This window comes from Catharus ustulatus, chromosome 2, assembly GCF_009819885.2.
Source record: "Catharus ustulatus isolate bCatUst1 chromosome 2, bCatUst1.pri.v2, whole genome shotgun sequence".
Lineage (NCBI taxonomy): Eukaryota > Metazoa > Chordata > Aves > Passeriformes > Turdidae > Catharus > Catharus ustulatus.
The window spans coordinates 99729246-99747572 of NC_046222.1; the positions used below are offsets into that span (position 1 = coordinate 99729246).

Here is an 18327-nt window from a genome sequence, read left to right on the forward strand (position 1 = left end):
GGCGCCGCCATTGCTGCGGCCCGGGGAGGAGAGGGGGGACCCGGGCCGCCCCTACCGCGGCCCGGGGAGGGGGGGGGAAGCTCGCGCCGCCATTGCTGCGGCCCGGGGAGGAGGGGGGAGACCCGGGCCGCCATTGCCGCGGCCCGGGGAGGGGGGAGGAAGCCGGCGCCGCCATTGCTGCGGCCCGGGGAGGGGGGGGAAGCGCGCGCCGCCATTGCTGCGGCTCGGGGAGCCGACGGGAGCCCCGCGGAAGCCATTGCTGTGGCCCGGGGAGCCGACGGGAGCCCCGCGCAGCCATTGCCGTGGCCCGGGGAGGGGGGGGAAGCGCGCGCCGCCATTGCCGCGGCTCGGGGAGCCAACGGGGTGCTTTGTCCCCGCCCGCCGCCGCCGCGGCAGGAGCGGGGAAACGCCGTCCCTGCCCGCCGCCGGCGCCACGGGCACGGGAAAGCTCCGTCCCCGCCCGCCGCCGCTGCCGTAGGAGCGGGGGAAGCTCCGTCCCTGCCTCCCACCGCGGGGCAGCGCCGACCCGGGGTGACCGAGCCCAGTGGCAGCGGCAGGTGGCCCCGAGCGGCAGCACCGGGCTGGGCCATCTGGCCCCGTCAGCGGCCCCTAGCGGGCCGAGCCTGCACAGCCTTAGCTCAGCCGGTAAACCCCGCCCTCCCGCGGTTCTGTTACTAATTGCACGCAGGTCCTCGCTGCGAACGACAAAGCGGCTTATATTCGGGTGCGGCTTATCTATGGACAAAAACCGAAACGTTTGCCAAGACCCAGAGATACGGCTTATAATCAGTGCGGCTTGTATTCGTGAATTTACTGTAACTTCGAAAGGCTTAGCATGCTATGGATTTTTTTTTTTGGTTGGTTGTTTATTTTGTTTATTTATTTATTTAATTTTGGTTTAGTTTGGGTTTTTTGGATGTGGGAGGAGGGAGGGTGTCCCTAAAAACAGCTATGGAGGCTGTGAGTGAGAAGCCCTGAATTATTTTTTTCCCCTCAGATCAGGGATGTAAAGCAGGTCCGAAGTAAATTCTGACAAAACAATGCAAAAAAGCAAATGCTACAAAGTTGTACTACAGGAAAATAAAAGAAGCTTAAAGAAAATTAAATCTGTTGAACTTGCATACCTGCTTCTCACCCATAAAGCTATTAACCATGAAAATAAGAAATGTGGAAATTGTATCTAGAGAGAACACAGTCTTCTCAAAGAACTACACCACAAGAGTTGAAAACAACAATGTTGTAAATGACAATTTTGGGAAAATCATCATGGAAAAATAGTTTAAAAATAAAATTGCACTCTAAATACCATTCAATCTCCTGTGGGAAGTATAGAGAGGTAATATACATATCTATTATAGGCAGAAAAGATAACATATTTAAGTCATCATATTTCTGATACATCAGTGTAGGGATACGTTCCAAGGAGGTTAAAAAATACAATTTGAATCAAAAGCCTCTGACAGCACAGGGTAAAAACCCCTCTACCTCTTTCTGCAATATTCATCCCTCAGTGTCTCACAGTGCTTTTTAAAAGGTTTTGTGTCCATTGACACCTTCTTGTTATTTCTAACCTAGGTAACAATCTAACATCATGAAACTTCCTGAGATAATTCTTCTGCTTGGTTAATTTTCTAGAGAACATAATTTAAATATACTTACTGGTCTTCCTCGCTGTCCTCTTGGACCAACAGGTCCCTGAATACCCATCGTACCTGGAGGTCCCTTTAAATAAAAAAATCCACCAACTATCAATAAATGCTGTTCTGATATTAATTACTGTTGACACTTTATCACATCCACTGTAACACTACTTACTGGAAAACCAATGAATCCTGAATCCCCAGGATCTCCCTAAAAAAACCCAAAAAGAAGTAAAAAACACAATAAATTCTATATACAAAATAGAATAAAATATTTTTATTGCTCATTTTTTTTTTCTCTTACAAACAACTAATTATAGCATGCAATGCTACTCAAACCCTTCCATACAGATGCATTTCACAGAGATGTTGAGATAACTGAATATGGGCCACACAGATTTCATACTTTATAGATATGGTTTAGTGGCATGCAGTAGAGCAGCAGGGTACAAAGCTGGCTAGTTAAGTTAGGGATTCAAACTACAAGGCTGAACTATACAACAGACCACAATGAATTTTTTTGTTGAAAAATCCTATCTAACCAGTGGCTTAATTAGGGCTATAACCTTAGCTGAAATGTCCAAGCTCATTTTTGTGAGTTGCATGGGAATTACTGAATCATTTTGATTCTCTTCTGAGTCACTAAAAGCATTTGGAACATACTGTTTTCAGTGACCACATATTTTAACTTCAGTACATGCTGAAATGTTTTTGGAAATTAGATCCAAAAATGTTCTAGCCCAAAGACCTTTCAACACACGTAAATAATGTGTTACTCAGTCCAAACACCTTCAATCATTTTGAGTAGCATCTTAACTACCTAGTTAATTTGGGTTTAGTTAACAGAATAATTTGTGGAACCAAGTCCTTTGTGAAATGAATACAGGTGTCAGTATCCATCCTTGGCCAAAATACAGTTGAGCATTTCTTAAACATTACTTAATCACTCCTGATTACTAACAGTGCAGATCTGAAGATTTTCTAAAAGGAAAAGAAGTTTCCATTAAAAATACAGGCAACTTACAAATATGTCAAGAAAAATACCTATTTTGGCACTTACTGCTGGCACAAAATACACACAAACCATGTCAGTAGATCCCTTCTGTGCTGAGTATAGCTCAGTTGAAACTTTGAAATCACCCACGATTTATACTCTACATAGGCAATCCCTCATGTCCTTCTTATATCTTCAAATTATGCAAAATTCTATCTATCTATCTATCTATCTATCTATCTATCTATCTATCTATCTATCTATCTATCAAAAAAAGATGTAAGGGACTACAAAAAAGGTTTTAAGGATTAGACACAACAAAAACAGCCATTGGAATACTTGGGGTTTACTAAATAACTAAATAAAATATTGAAGGATATTTTAACCTAAGTCAACCAAACACTTGCACAAAAATTTTACAGGAAAGGTGCTATTTTACAGAATCATTCAAAGGACAAACCTATGGCAAATAAACGATTTTGCCATGCATGGAACAAAGGTAGTCATTGAATAAAGAGGAAAATACTTGACCTACATCATCTACAGTGCCTTTGCAACCCACCTATAGGCTGACATTCCTTAGAAATAACTAAGTTCAGATATTTCCCTTGGACATCATAAAAACATCTCTGCTACCAGAAGCTGCCTTTCAAAGCCTACACAGAATCAAAGCGAGCCTCATGGGATGTGCCCATAGGAGTATAAGAAAAATTTACTGTCCATCATGTGGAGAAGAATTTTGGGCAAGAGTAACTGGGAGTTACAGACGTACCCTGTGTCGGCTGATGATCTCCGGCGCTACTATGTACGGCTCTCCCTTCTGGCCCTTGGGCCCCTGCACTCCCTGGAGGTGACCAGAAAAACCAAAACACAGTGTCAGCTCTCACACCATCCATGTTAACTTGTAGACAGCTAAGAGTGAAATGAAACATATTTGTTGGTGTTTTCGTATGTGTACATAAACATATTGCAGTTCAGAGGTAGAGGCTATGCCTAGCTTTGGAAATTTATGGTTTAGAAAAAAAAAGGTAAACTGTCACAAGCACATAAAAGAATGAATTTCTAAATTTTGGGGAGAAACCGCCCCATTATCAGGAAGTGGTATTAGGGAGTAGAACCTCCTAGCTAGAACAGATGCTGCACTTCCCAGGGCTGTCCTGTGCCCACGTAAATCCAGGAGCTGCTCACCTCAGCATGAGCCTGTGTATCTCACCATGAAAAACCAAAACTCTGGCCATGGGGCAGGGAAGAGAAGGATACATTCATCAGTAATTTTGAGTTTAATATTAATTTTATTGCTGTTGATTAAAGCTGTACAGATTTTTTTTTCCTACAGTAATCTCTCTGCAAGACCTGTGTGCCAGGTACAGCTTTGAGCAGATCTTCTGGCTCTGGCTGCAGTGCAGTGACTAAACACATTGCAGAGTGTCCACGATGAGTCTGCACAAATGCTTGCTGGGCCAATAAGCTCCACATTCCCTTCATTAAGAGATGTCCCATTAACCCAACCCACGTGTGAATGAAACTCACTCCAGCAATGTTTTTAGCTTCAGATTCTCACTTACTGCCAGCTACTTACAATGCCACCAGGGAAACCAGAGACTCCAGGAATTCCCAAGTCACCAGGGTCACCTGCTGTCCCATTACAGCCATCATGACCTGGCTTCCCCCTTGGTCCTGGCTGGCCTGGATGACCCTGTTGAGGAAAAAAAAAAGTGTTTATCTATCCATCTGTTTCTAGTTTTCCTTTTCCTGTAGTCACAAAGTATTTAGACATTCTCACATTAAGCCCAAGGCTTGCATCCATGGGAAACTAGGATTTTCAAAGACAGAAACAGACAGTGCCTTTTTTTAATATAGCTGCAGCTTGAACCAGATGCCCCAGACAGCATGAAAAAACGAGTAGTGAAGGACCTCTCAGAAAGGGTAAGAAAGCTATGTTCAATGCAGTCTCTGTTATGCAGATAACTAAGCCAGATGAGGCTGCTGTGCAGGGATCCACCAAGAAAATTTCAGTGCTTCACACTGGAAGAGTGAGAAGAAATGTTCCTCACTGAGTTTGAACAGCTTCCAAGCCAGGAAAAAAGTCAAAGATGCTGTTGGAGCTAGATTGAGTGTCATGATGAGGCTGTGAATACAGAAGAAAACAGCAGGGCTCAAAGGTAGTGTGCTGGGGACACTCCAAGGTCTTGACACAGAGCCTCTGAAAAGCTACTCCTGTCTCAAACTGTATTGCTGTTTCTACATTCACCTTAACTACTGTTGCTTCTGGTTTGCACTGAGGCTAATGAGAACCCTGTTCTAATGTTCACTAGAGCAGCTCTTTTTATTCCAGTGGGCTCAGTCACAAAAAAACCCAGAAACTAACATAAAACGTTTCTCCCTTCTCCTTTATCTACAGCAAGAGTTTTCTCGTTGCTTTTGCTCCATTGCTTAGGAAAAACAGAATATCCATGTCCTTACTCAGCTCCACCAAATACTGGCACTCCTCATCCCAGAAGAGACTCAGTCTTGCCACCATTCTCTCTTGGCTCCCAGTCCCATATCCCAGCACTGTGCCATTGTGGTTTGTTCGGGTGTCTATCTACCTGCCTTCCCATGGGAAGTGAAAAAACTGGTTGGAAAATGTAAGGGTGCTTGAAGGGCAGGGGAGCTCAAAGAGAGTACACAACAAAAATACAGGTTCAAGCTCTGTCTGAAGGTATTTATTCCTCACAATGCAATGTGCAGAGGTCAGGGAGCCAGGGCTGAAAAAGAAAACATGTCCAGGTAAGAGACCCAGTCCAGCTATAGCAACACTGGGCTTCACAGGGGAGTAGTTTACTCTGCTTGCCAGGATGTTACACTGCTTAGAAAGAAACTCAGCATGATGCAGTGAGATGAACAAGATCCTTGGCTCAGGAGTGTTAATAGAAATGGCAAATATGGTCTTCTACTTTTCCTTAAAGAGTGAGAAAGAGGGAGACAAGGAAGATTGCGAGAGAGAAATCCCTGAAACTTGATAGGAAACTCTTCTGGAAACAAAAGAGGGTGAAAGCAGAGTGGATGTGGATGCGTGGGCTGCAAAGCAGGGCTCCGGTGTCAGGGAGCACTACAAAGGAAACCCAAGCCTGGGAACTCTGTCCAGGGATTCCAGTGACTCAGATTTCTTTGTTATTTTATGACACAAGATGTAAAGAAGTGTAGGCTGGGAAAATACTGTGCTGTGAACTTTACCCAGTTTTCCTCTTTGAGTGTTTCAGTTTCATAGACCTGGTCAATTTGTTCAAAGTCTTACATTGTTTAGTGCTCAGTAAGATTTTAAATACAATCTCAAGTATGCCATATGAGCTATAAAGCAAATTAACCATAGTTAGTATTCTTAAAATCACTGGTTGTTGTAAGAGCTTAACAAATCAGAAATAATTAGGAATGACCAACTCGTGTCCTTTGTTCACCAGCTTAAGAGTTGTGAAGCACTTATGTCACAGGTCTTTCCTAAAAAAGAACATACTTAGCTGGGTAACCTCCAGAGACACAGGAAGTCTCTATCCTTTTCTGCCCCTTTTACAAGGGGATTTCTCCATAGGACAAAGTAAATGGACCTTAATTATCTGAGGGAATGAGAGGGAGCACAGATTCTGCTCTTTTGTTGTGTATCTGTAGTTCTACTTGCTTCAGCAAATGTCCCTAGTTGAAAAGTGTGTATGTGGCTGACACAGAATTTAACCCAGACACTTTAATTAAAGTACAAAGGCTTTAAGCTAGCCTGCAATATTTGCATCTGGTGATTTCTTAAAGATGAAGTAACCTGCTACTTACAGGAATGCCATCTGCCCCGGGGAATCCAGTGACTCCTCTTTGTCCCTAGAGTGAAACAGCATAATTAAAATGATGTTCTGACAGCAGTTTGCTTATTAACTAAAAATATTTGATATTCAAAAGTTACCACTTCTCCTTTGGGTCCAGTTATTCCTGGGTATCCTCTTTCTCCTTTGTGACCTTTGGGACCTTGCACTCCTGGGATTCCCATCAATCCTGGTGGTCCAGTGAATCCCTGTGATCCAAGGAGTCCTGGCTGGCCCTGATAAAAACAATAAAACAGCATTTACATAGGAACAGTTGTGATGCATGAAGCTGGATAAGTTATCACTGCTGCAAAGGAGTCAATCTCTCGAAGAAAAAACAAACACAGAATTTCCATCGCAGTAGGCTAGGCTCTTTGATAAAAGTCATCTTTAACACCACACAGAGAAACTCCAGCTGCAGTGATTATATTGCACATGTGGTCACAAAATTAACACATGGATATTACCATTCAAATCAATATTCACTACTTCAGTATTCATGGCCACTCTATCAAAAAACTGCTTTCTTTGGAATGAGATTTCTCAAGAGCAATTCTCCTACAATGTATGAAGCCCAAACAAGTAAAATATGCTTAACCGTGAAATTTCATTATTGGTCGTATTTATTACAAGTGGCATCTGATATTCAATGGCAGGAATTTCTGCCTCTTTAGTGACAGTATTTCTATTCAGCAGTGGAGCCTGAAAATGATGGGACATGCATGGATCCACATAGGTTGAAGAGCTGCACACAGGGCTGCCTGGTCATTCTCCCTTCCAGCGCTGGTTTGGCTCTTCAGGCCACTTCAACCATTGTTTAAAAATAATCCCTGCTGGCTGCCAACATCACAAGGCTTAAAGGGGGAAAAAACAATTTTGAAATGACACAGTGATGGTTTAAGTAATGGATTGTGACAGTGTCTGAGATCTATGAACTGAAGTATTTGAATATTGTTCCAGACGTAGCATCACTGAAGGCACACATGTTTTGCATGTACTCACTGCACTGATGACATTAATAGTACATTGCTGCAATCTTTTCCAGAGAAAGATGTTTTAAATGGGGCAAAGCACTGTTTACCAAGACACTCAAATTAAGTCAAATCTAATGAAAGTTGTTTTTAAAATGCAATTAGATTTTTTACACAGACCAGGCTGGAACTGCATCAGTATCTCACAAAGGAGAAGAATTACAGCAAACCATGAACAAACACATATATATTTATACCAAAAAGTGATTAAAAAATACTACCTTCTTTCAGTATACAATACTTACAGTCTTGCCAATGTCTTCAAAGAAAGAGCTAGAAGGTGAATGCAATTCCTGTTCAAAGTTCAACTTCATTTAATGTCATTGACATGGAAAGGGGGCAGTGTGAGGACTTTAAAAAAAGTCAACCTGAAGATAGCCTAATTTCTTTGGATCAGGAAGTTGTACCAAAGATACTGAACAATGCTGTACTGATAATAGGCAAAATTTATTTTAGTCTCATAGGCCCATTTGTGATACACTTTAAAAACTTCATAGTCAACACCTATCTAAAATAAACATTTTTCTGTGCTACAGTTGCCTTCATACCACATACCCAAACTAATGCTATGACTGAAAAACAGCTTACTTGTAGCTTCAAAACCAAATCAATTTTCCACACTGCTTCCATGTAAAATGGTTGTCACAACACTTGGGGTAGGTTTTATATTTTAAATCTTATTGTATCACATCATATGAGTCCATATTGAGACACAGCTAAGCAAAGTTAAGAACTGAATGCAAGTCCTTAATTTTGGAAGAAGACTAGGAATGAGCCAATATGAAAGCTGAATTACAAGGAATTCCTTGGGACAAGCTGCCAGGATGGATCTTGTACAGTATGGATCTTTTGCTCTATTGCTATGACTGATTTGACAAGACTGATGGTTTAGATCAGTGCCAAAGGACAACACGAATTTAAGTGTTTGAGAAAGAGAATTCCCTCTGCTTACAACCAAATCTGATTTTGTACAGCATCCCATGTGGATTATTAGGTGCTAAGAGGCCAATGTCTTCTCAGATTAACAAACTGAGAAGGAACAAAGATAACATGAATACATCTAAAATATAAAAGAACTCAGCAGGGGGTATATGCATCTGAACAAGCAGCTGCTCATTTCCTTATACCAAGCACCACTGGCTACTACAAATGCATCTACCTATACCAACAGTAGTTTTTAGTTTTTTCAAAATGCAATGAATCTCTACAATTTATTCTGTGGATGTGCAGATCAGAGTAGACACATTTTCTGAGTTGCCTGACTCAAATGGAAAGATGCTGATTAAAAGGACTAGAATAATGACTTAAATCTGAACCAGAAGTTTTCAGTGAGTTCTGAGATCAGGAAAAAGAAAATATTTCTTATGCCACATTTTATCCACTTTTCTTACCTACTATGGCTCAAAAATTAAGTATGTAGGAATTCACAAAATACATATGAGCATGCCCCATGAAACTGCCTTTTTACGGAAATAGACAATTCATTCATTAAAAAAATGGAGCCAGTGATCACTTTTTTTGGGGGGGAGGTGGTAGTTCTTTTGGTAGAGTAATATAAATTCTCATGCAAATATCAATCAAAAAAATTAAAATACTTCAATTTTACTATAAAGCCTTAACATATTATTCAACGCTTAAGGTAGTTTGCTCTTCTTTATGCAGTCAAACCTAGAAAAGAACCTTTAAAAAATTCAAAAAGGATGAAAACATATCCATTAAAGAACACAGAAAAATTATTCAAATTAATTTGTAGAGATTTGAGTTGGCTCCAATTGCATTTAATTTCTGAAAATACATGTTTCAGCTGATTCTGCAAAGAAAGGAATACATGGGTTCTGTGCACTGAAAATGCCGCTTCATTTTTGGAGCACCTGAAAGCCAGAATAAATCATCTCAATTCCAAAAACCACTCATCCTCCCGAGATAAGCAAACCATCTCTTTAGTGCTCCTCTACACTCCTTTAGAGGGTAGCTGTCTGGAGGTAGAACACATGTAAAACTTTTCACTGGAGTTTCTGACAAAAGACTGGTTGTGCTCAGAATTTTCAAATCTGTGCCTGGCTTTCTACAGGGACCATACAGAGCTGTACAGTTCAAAGGTGGTATTCCATGGAACATGGTTACCTCTCTAACTCCTACATCAGACACCACTGTCCCACTTCCAGTCCCATTTTCCTGTCTGGTGTGGAGGAAGAAATAAACAAGGAATGGAAAATAAGGAAGACGACTGGGCATCAGCATCCCTTCTCCACGCTTTCCTGGTAGTTATCTGGTCATTTGTTTGTTGAGGAATATGGGTTATTTAATATAAAGACAAGAGAATAGATCCTCATGGGACTAGTTTAACACAAGGCTAGAGAAAGAGCTAGGGAAATACTTAATATCATGACAACGTTTGTGCAATTCTTCAGCCAATTAGTACCTTGGCTTGTTAACTGAAGTAACTTTGTTAACCTTCGTTAACTCAGACACATCAGCTTTAACTCTGCTTTCTTTATCTTAGATCTTTTGTTGGACAAGTATGTCCCCTTTTCATTAGCAAGTGACCTAAGAACATTCTCTCTTTGGCAAAGGTCACCGAGGAGATTTAAGCAAAGACAATCAGTTTGAAAGGTTCAGTCAAACAAAGCATGACTCAATTCCTACTCCCAAATACCCCAGTGTGACACATGCCATGCATAGTACTATTCTGCCTGTGCTCCTGGAGGGTCAGAAATCTTAGAAAATTCTCCAAAACTGTAAAATTGTGCTTGACTTAAAATTTCCAGGTCTTTAAAAAAAAAGAAAAAAAAAAAAAAAGAAAAAAAGAAAAAAAGAAAAAAAAAGCAAAAAAAGCAAGCCTAGGGAAGCATATAATCCAGGTTATATTTTTGAAAACTCATAAAGTACTTTCTCTTGTACAAGCTCTGGCCCATAGTGCCCTTCCCATTTCACTAGGGTGAACTGGACCTCTTCCCTAATCCAGAGCGTGGCACCATTACCCCATGTCACCCACCACAGGCAGTGCTAAGAGGGTCACTGAAGTGTGTGTGGAATGCCACAGCCAGCACCCCTGAGAGAGCACACAAAAAGAAAAGGAAAAAGAGGCCTGATGGAATATCTTGAAGATTAACAAGAAATTCTTTCATTGTTTTTATACAAAACATCCACAACAGTTTAGTTGAGTTACAAAGCTGTCAATGTCAGGATACACACCTAAATAGGCAGTCCCTGCTTTGCTCTTCCTGCAACTTCAGCTGACTGGAAGAGGTCTCACAAAATTATTGTGGCCAGCTCAGATACTGTGCAAAAACTATTTACAGAGAGAAGCAAAGGTTGGAAATTAGAAAGCCTGGAGGAAATCTCCCCAGAAAATATTTGTCATGTTATATATACACTGTCACTTGTCCAGTGACATGCATGAAAGAAAATGCTGCCAAGGTTGTGACTGAATTCAGTAACTACATTTTGCAACTAAGTACTAGTGGACGTAAGAAGATCCTGATCAGACTTTAAAATTTGTACTCAATGTTCATGTTTTGCAGCTTGGACTTTAATTTCCAGTTCTTTCATGATCAGTCAGATGAAAGAAATGTCATGCTGCAATACTTCCTTCCTCCTAATTTACTGTTAAATTTACAGTGTGGAAACAAAATTGACAGAGGAGGGTGTGCTAATTTTGAGAGTAACCAAATGTTTGATGTGCTATACAAAGAGAGATGCAATAAATGACCCACTCCAAAAGTTTTAAAACACAGGAATTATGAATTGCTGAAAAATTCACCTGCCAGGGTCGAGATACAAAGATAGGAGAAAACTGCTGATTTGCAATAAAGAGGAGACAGAATCAGATTTTCTACAGAGCTTCCCAGCCACTGAGCCCATTTCTCCGTGTTTCATTACAGATAGCCATTTTGCAATTGCTTCTGGTACATGGAATGTGATGATTCAGTATTCCCCACACGGAAACGAGCTATGTAGACCATCATTTCTTTTAACAGTGGACAAAAAGAAAGGAGGTTAATTCCCTGACATTTTAAAAAGGTCACTGGTGAAAGGACAAGTTCATTTCCTGTGGGAAGGGTGATCTGACCCTAACAGACAAGCTGGAGCTGGGATTTTTTGTAATAGCTCTTAGTCTGGAATGGTCCCTGTAGGATGGGGTAAGGACATGACAGCAAGGACCTCAGTGCTCAGTGAGACCAGCAAGTGGAACAGACAGTAACTCAACAGGGAATAAAATAATTTCTAAGGAAAATGAGCAACTTTTGAGCTGACTAAAAGTGCTAATTCAGGAAAAGACATACTCCCAGGCACACAAGAAAGAAACAGAAGTTTTTAAATGTATTGCTGGCAAACTGTGGAAAACTGGGTGTAAATGTAGGGAATTTGTGATTATTTCAGCCAATTTCAGTGAATCTAGGGCACTAAAGCAATCACTGACCACAAATGAAACATATGATCTTAGTGCTCCCATCACCCCCAAAAATATAAACTACAAGGAGAACCTCAAGAATCCTGCTGTGGCGCAGAGTCAGACTAGGATGGGCTTATCACCTGGCTTTTCTGCTGGAGCATAAATCCAGGAGGCTATCTTGGAGTTTATGGATTAAACATTAGAGGTGAATATGTATGGGAAGGGTTTGGGGTTCAGCTCCACCAAGTGCACACTTTGTCAGAAATATTTCACCTATGGGGCTGCACCACCTTGGGCTGAGAGGCAGAGGAAAGCAGACCACATGGAGCACTGCTGCCATGGCATGGTTTGACTCAGCAGCTGCTCCTGGTGGTGCTGGGCTGCCCGGTACAGACAGATTTCCAGAAATCTTCAGACACTGATGAGTGCAAAACCTACCACAACACAGGAGAAAATGAAACATTTCTGTACCTTCCATCATTATGTTGTACATTGATGATGTAGTTTGAATGGCTTCATCCACCTCAGCAACTCAAGATTTTTGTTTAAGCAAGACTTAACATTTTTGTAATCCCACCTAGGAAGAATAGATCAAAATGATCCATGGAAGGCAAACGATAGATCAAAATGATCCACAGGGCAAAACACAACCAACGCTAGCCACTGGAGAAAGTGATCATCTGAGAAAAAAATCCTGAAGTTTGTGCAGGCTTGGTTGTTAAACATACTATCATGTTACTTTACTTCTGCGTCTTCAGGACTGTAGTAATGAATTCAGAAGCTCCTCACTAGATGGCACCAGCCCTTGCTGCTGCACACAGCCCCCACCACTGCAGGTGCAGGATTCCAGACCACGGTACAACCTTCAGGAAATCTGATAAGGAGTTCACATAGGGTCAAACTGTCCTTGAGCGAGGTCTGAGGCAACAAAAACAGAAGGTTTCTGCCAAAATGTCTGTAAGTGAGATAGCTGGGGAAGTGCAAATGAAAAGGGATTAAATGCATCATGCCACTGAGCAGCATGGCTACCTGAAGTGAAGGTGCTCTGTCATTCAACCCCTATTTTGTGTAGTAGGGAAACTTGGTCTTCTATGAGTAATGAGAAAAACCTGTTATCTTACTTTTTGATTGGATTGCTAAATTTACATTTACTGTCACAGGCTTGAAAATTCTCAAATTTATCTTCAGAATCTGTATTTTTAGTGTAGGGCTGGCATTAATTTCTGCCACCAAAAGGGGAGTTTTATTCTGATATTTTGGACATTTCGTAACATGGTTACCAGTGTACCACAGTACCAGGAGATGAGACTTCTGTTGTCTAACTAGAATATTGATTACCAAATCAAACAAACCTCTCTCTCAAGCTGTGTGATATTCAGTTCTTAAACACAGAGTAGCACTGAATCATCAGGCTTTAACAAAAAAGTACATAACTATCAGTTATTTCTCCTTCTGTTTTTCTGTTTTGCTGCTTTAAAGAAGGTTATTTAGCTGAGTTTCACATACCAGCTCTTATTCTCAGAAAATACTTTCCTTCTTATTTGTTAGCAAGCTTTTTTATTTATAACAAAAGTAATACAAAATTATAAAATTCTTTAAAAATAACTAAAAAATGAGGCTGTTTCAGCCTAGTGGCATGGTAACAATCTGCTGTTCTTTTAACTTCATTGTCTGGACATGCGACATTTTCTCTCAGGACAGTGGTGACCAAATGACATTAACATTAATTCCAGAGCAGTGATTCAGCTTGCAGAAGGGTAGAATTTTTTTTTTTTTCATTAAGGAAGGAATACACATTAAATCTTCATTTAAAAAAAAAAGAACTATGAAAGCATTCCCTTTACCAGAAGCCACATCCCTTTTCTGTACTCAGTAATGAAATAATTTTGTACTGTTTTCTGTTCCCACGGTTTGATCTAATTTGTGATCTTCCAGAAAGCTGCTATGTCACCCAAGAAGATAAAACATGTGCAAAAGTAAATATATGATGGAATGTAGGTCAAGAACTCAAAAGAACCAGTTAATAGTTTCTTCATGTCACAAAACACACAGGAGTAAATGTCAGAAATGCTTCCCGTGCTTTGCAGTGCTTCTGTAGTAAGAACAATACTGGGACCACAGCAATGGTCCCTCAAAGAAAAGCATCAGAAAGGGCAAGTCTAGACAAAGCCACAGGAGGATTTCCATACTAAACCTTCCAAAGGTAATTCACAGAGGAAAGGAGAAGAGGAAAGTGGACAAAATGTGGGAAAGAATCATTGGGCAGAGGCAAAGGGTGGTTCTGTTTTCAGACTCAGGGATATCTCTGAAAGTACAAAGCAGTCTTTGCTGAAGTATGGCTAAACAGACAAACTAGGAAATTTAGGATCAGAATTAAGGCATACATTAGCAAATACATCTCTCTAGTAAGCATTCTCTACTGAATTATATGAGAAGACCTGGAATGACTTGAAAGGCACTGAATTTTTTAAAGTATTGTATTTATAGAACAGATGTAGACATTTATCTACATGCAGTGTAGTCATCAAAAGCTCCCATCAGGTGCAGGTGATATCTCATGGCATGATATCCTAATGCTGATATTAAAACTAAGTCAAACAACTGCACCTGAATGTGCCCACTTTTCTTAAGTGTCTATAAAAGGAGCCCAGGTCTCTAGCTCAAAAGTTGACCTCACATCATTCCTTTCTAAACTGTGCAAGAAGGCAATACCCCAAAAGATCAAGCCCTGAAATTGTGGATTTAACAGTTAGAATTAAGACTGGAATAAAAATCATGCTGCATGAAAAGGAAGCTGATATAATACGTTTACTTAACCTGACAGGTAATATATGGCAGAAATGTTGCTACTGGTGGTACAAAACAGTAGGATTTTCTCAGAAGTTAGAAATATTTAATCATTAAAGAGTAATCAGATGATAATGGTGTATGCTCAAAAGCATATCCATTTATTCCAGGTTAGCCTGAGAGTAGAAGTGCAGTTAACAGAGCTACTCACTTCATGGTGGTTAAACTGAGACTACCAAGCTAAGACAACTATAAAACCAGAAAAAACTTCAGGGACATGTAAATACTGTCCCTTTGACTACCAGCTAATTTCTCTTTTTGAGAAAGAGGTAACTAAAGTTAAATTTGGAGATGTCTACTTTGAACGAACTTGAATGAACTTGAATGAGCTAATGATGTTTTACAGAACACTAAAATGACATTGATTTATACTTGTCAAATGTTCATTACTATGTAATTAATTGGAAAAGGTTAGTTTGACAGCCAACCAAAAATTCACCAGAGAGGAAAATGACCTTGCCAAATATGCTCTTATAACCAGACAATTATCACATTCATGGGTGTGGACAAAGAGCAGGAGGAAGCAGGGAACTCCCAGTTACTCCTTGACATCTTCTGTATCAGGCTCATGTAAAGGAGCAGACTTTGGTCATGATTCCTATTAAATGTGTAATTAAGCACTTGGAGGACTGCAAATACCTTATATGTTTTTAGCACAAAATGAGTATATGATAGAACAAAATTCTGTTCATTCAACGTGGATTTTTACAGGATCAAAGAGCCAAAAAATTTCCAGGGCACCATAGAAAACAGTGCAATCTTCCTACTCTGCTAGTATCTGCATCTAAAATATTTTTTTAAAGTTCTTTTCATTCATTCCATTCATTTTATTATCATCATAATATTAAGATCAACTGCTTTCTGGGACTTTTTAAAAGCACACTTCACACATATTGCCAAGAACTTGGATAACACAGTCAGTTGGATAGCTGTAAGGTTGCTGCTTGGCTAACTGACCTTCTCAAGGCAAGACAACAACCAGCACCTGCTTGAGTTAGAACATTCAGTCATAGACACAAGAGCCAATCTGCCAGCGCAACTGCTTTCAAATGGCTTTCAGTGGTGTGTGGGAGTGTTCTCAAGATCCTAAAATTCAGGAAGTTCAACACAGATGTTTTCTGTCAGTAGGCGTTGGAAGCACCAATAGTAACATCTGTTCACTTTTCATATTTGTGAGAACATTTTTTTTTTTGGTCCAAAACCCATTCGCTGTTGAAATTTCCAAATTGTGCAACTGGCCAAAATGTTAAGCTCATTAGGCTCCATGAGTTTAAGAGTATGTGAAAATTAAAACCCCTGCAGGAGTTCAGCCTATCGTATGCCAATTTTTCCATTCTGTGTTCTTCTGTTTAAACAAAAGAGTAACTATTTTTGTGGTGGGAACAGCTATCAAAACTGACTTGATCATGCAAATAGAAGTTACTACTGGCTGTTTTAACTATAGAAAGAATTTAATTCTCTTACAGAGGCTGTGACTTTTTAGTAATTTGTGTACTGGGATACCCTCTCCACATGGGAGCCCAGAACACATGTTCTAGCAGCATGTACAAGGGACTCGGTACAGACCTTCGCGCTCCGGTCATGGGAATTTACAGTTTGGGACAGTCTCCGAGTTCCCAACGAGGCCAGATGATTGGCTCTGAACCACCAGGAAGCATGGCGGCCTTTGGGGCAGATGTGTGCAACAATATGAAGAATCATTGTTGATACAGAATCAGAACATCTTTTTTTTCTCCTAACCCTTCTAGACAGATGAGTCTCAAGAGCAGTGGGGTGCTGTGATATCATCTGAATGGAGTTTGTACAGTTGTTTCCTCTACATGATTTCCCAACCTTGATGTACCCTAGAAATTTCAGTAACTGGGATTCTGTTGAAACCTGCTGTTGAGTCAGCTTATACTGAAGCTAAATCAACCCTTAATGCCATGCAGTGTATATGGCTTGTTAACAGCACGAATATTCATCACACAATCACTTTGATGGTCGATAAGCTGAGCCTGTCTTCCTGTTGGGGTTGTCTCCAGCATCAACAAATAGTCTAAATAATTTGTAATCTATGGGAAGTCTTCAGTCAAAAAATAGAATACTGAAAATTATCAGCAGTTGTCTTTATATCATATAATTATGCTCCCTGCATAGATTCACAATAAGTTTTTACAAGTTGGCAGTACTAGATCAAGCTGAATGATCATCTAGGGAAGCTAAACTATTTGGGGAAAGTATTATTGCAACCAATTACTTGGAGAACTCTCAGTGATTCTGTGAAGTCTTCTTTTTTTTTTCTCTGAAATCAGGCAGAAGGAGAGAAAAAATATTTTCCTTGAATCATGAAGGAAATAGCTCTGTCTCATCTACTTGAAAAAAAATGAATGTAACTTGTGATAACAGTCTTGGAGAGGGGTAAGGGTGGAATATAAACTTGAACAGGAAGGTTCTCCAGAACAATTGCAAAATATCTAGTTTTTCTGGGAGACTCAGTTTGAGGTAGCACTAATGGGGGCCAAGAGTGCCCACACATCTTCTGCAGATTCCAAAATCTCATCACTCATGGGAAAGGATGTTCGGGAGAACATCAGCAGCAGACAGTTCCACAGCTGTTCTAGGAGAAAGCCTATTTATCATTTCAAATGTTGATTTCAAAAGCTACTGGAAATTTCTTAACCATTTATTTTAGGCAGTATGGGCTATGGAGCTTCTTCAGCAACAGATCGGGATAGTAATCAGAGCAAACCATTTTGTTTGATCATAAAATCATAGAATGGTTTGGATTGGAAGAGACCTTTAAAATCATCTTGTTCCAAACCTGTAACCAAGGGCAGGAATATCTTCTACTACACTAGACTGCACAAAGCCCTATCCAACCTAACCTTGAACATGGCTCCTGTTAATCTGGTCATCCCCCAGCCTGTATTGATTGGGCTACTCTGACCCAAACACAGCTCCTTGTTGAACTTCATGGGCTTTTCACACTGGATGGCATCCCTCCCCTCCAGCATGGTGACCACACCCCACAGCTTGCTGTCATCAGGAAGCTTGATGAGGGAGCACTTAGTCCCACTGTCCATGCACTTGATAAGGATGTTGAACAGTTCCAATGCCAAGACCAGCCCCTGAGGAACATCACTCACCACTGCTTTCCACTCAGACATTGAGCCATTGACTGAACTCTATGCGTGTGTCCATCCAGCCAATTCCTTAGGCACCAAGTGGTCCACCTGTCAAATCCCTGTGTCTCCAGTTTAGAGACAAGGATCCCTTACTCCTTTTCATTCTGCAGATACTGAGGGACTGTTAAATTGTAATGGCAAACTGCTTTTACTTGAAGGACATGCCATTAGTTTGACAGGTTCTGGAGAAAATTTAGGTTGCTCTCTAACTGATAGCAAATGAAGGTAATGTGGAGGAAAAGAGAAGACTTCCAGACAAGGAGAAACAACATAGGCAGCTATCTATTTTATCAGAACACCAGACAGACTGCTAAACAATTTGTCATAACTCCTCATCTAGGTCCCATCACTGGGGACTGGTTTCAGGCTTCAGCTTGAGGAAAGTATGCTCAGTATTTCAGATTCTGATTCTAGAGTGTCTCTGA

General features: G+C 40.6%; 1 protein-coding gene across 2 annotated transcripts in view; it reads right to left on the reverse strand.

The window, feature by feature from the left end:
* Positions 1-18327, reverse strand: part of COL4A2 (collagen type IV alpha 2 chain) — a 138084-nt gene that overhangs the window by 42967 nt on the left and 76790 nt on the right. For both annotated transcript variants that reach the window (XM_033086206.1, XM_033086214.2), the window contains exons 5-10: positions 6563-6697; positions 6436-6480; positions 4214-4330; positions 3407-3478; positions 1816-1851; positions 1660-1722 (exon numbers count right to left, since the gene is read on the reverse strand). In XM_033086206.1, coding sequence (XP_032942097.1) covers positions 1660-1722; positions 1816-1851; positions 3407-3478; positions 4214-4330; positions 6436-6480; positions 6563-6697 — 468 coding nt within the window. The remainder of the gene's footprint in view (positions 1-1659; positions 1723-1815; positions 1852-3406; positions 3479-4213; positions 4331-6435; positions 6481-6562; positions 6698-18327) is intronic.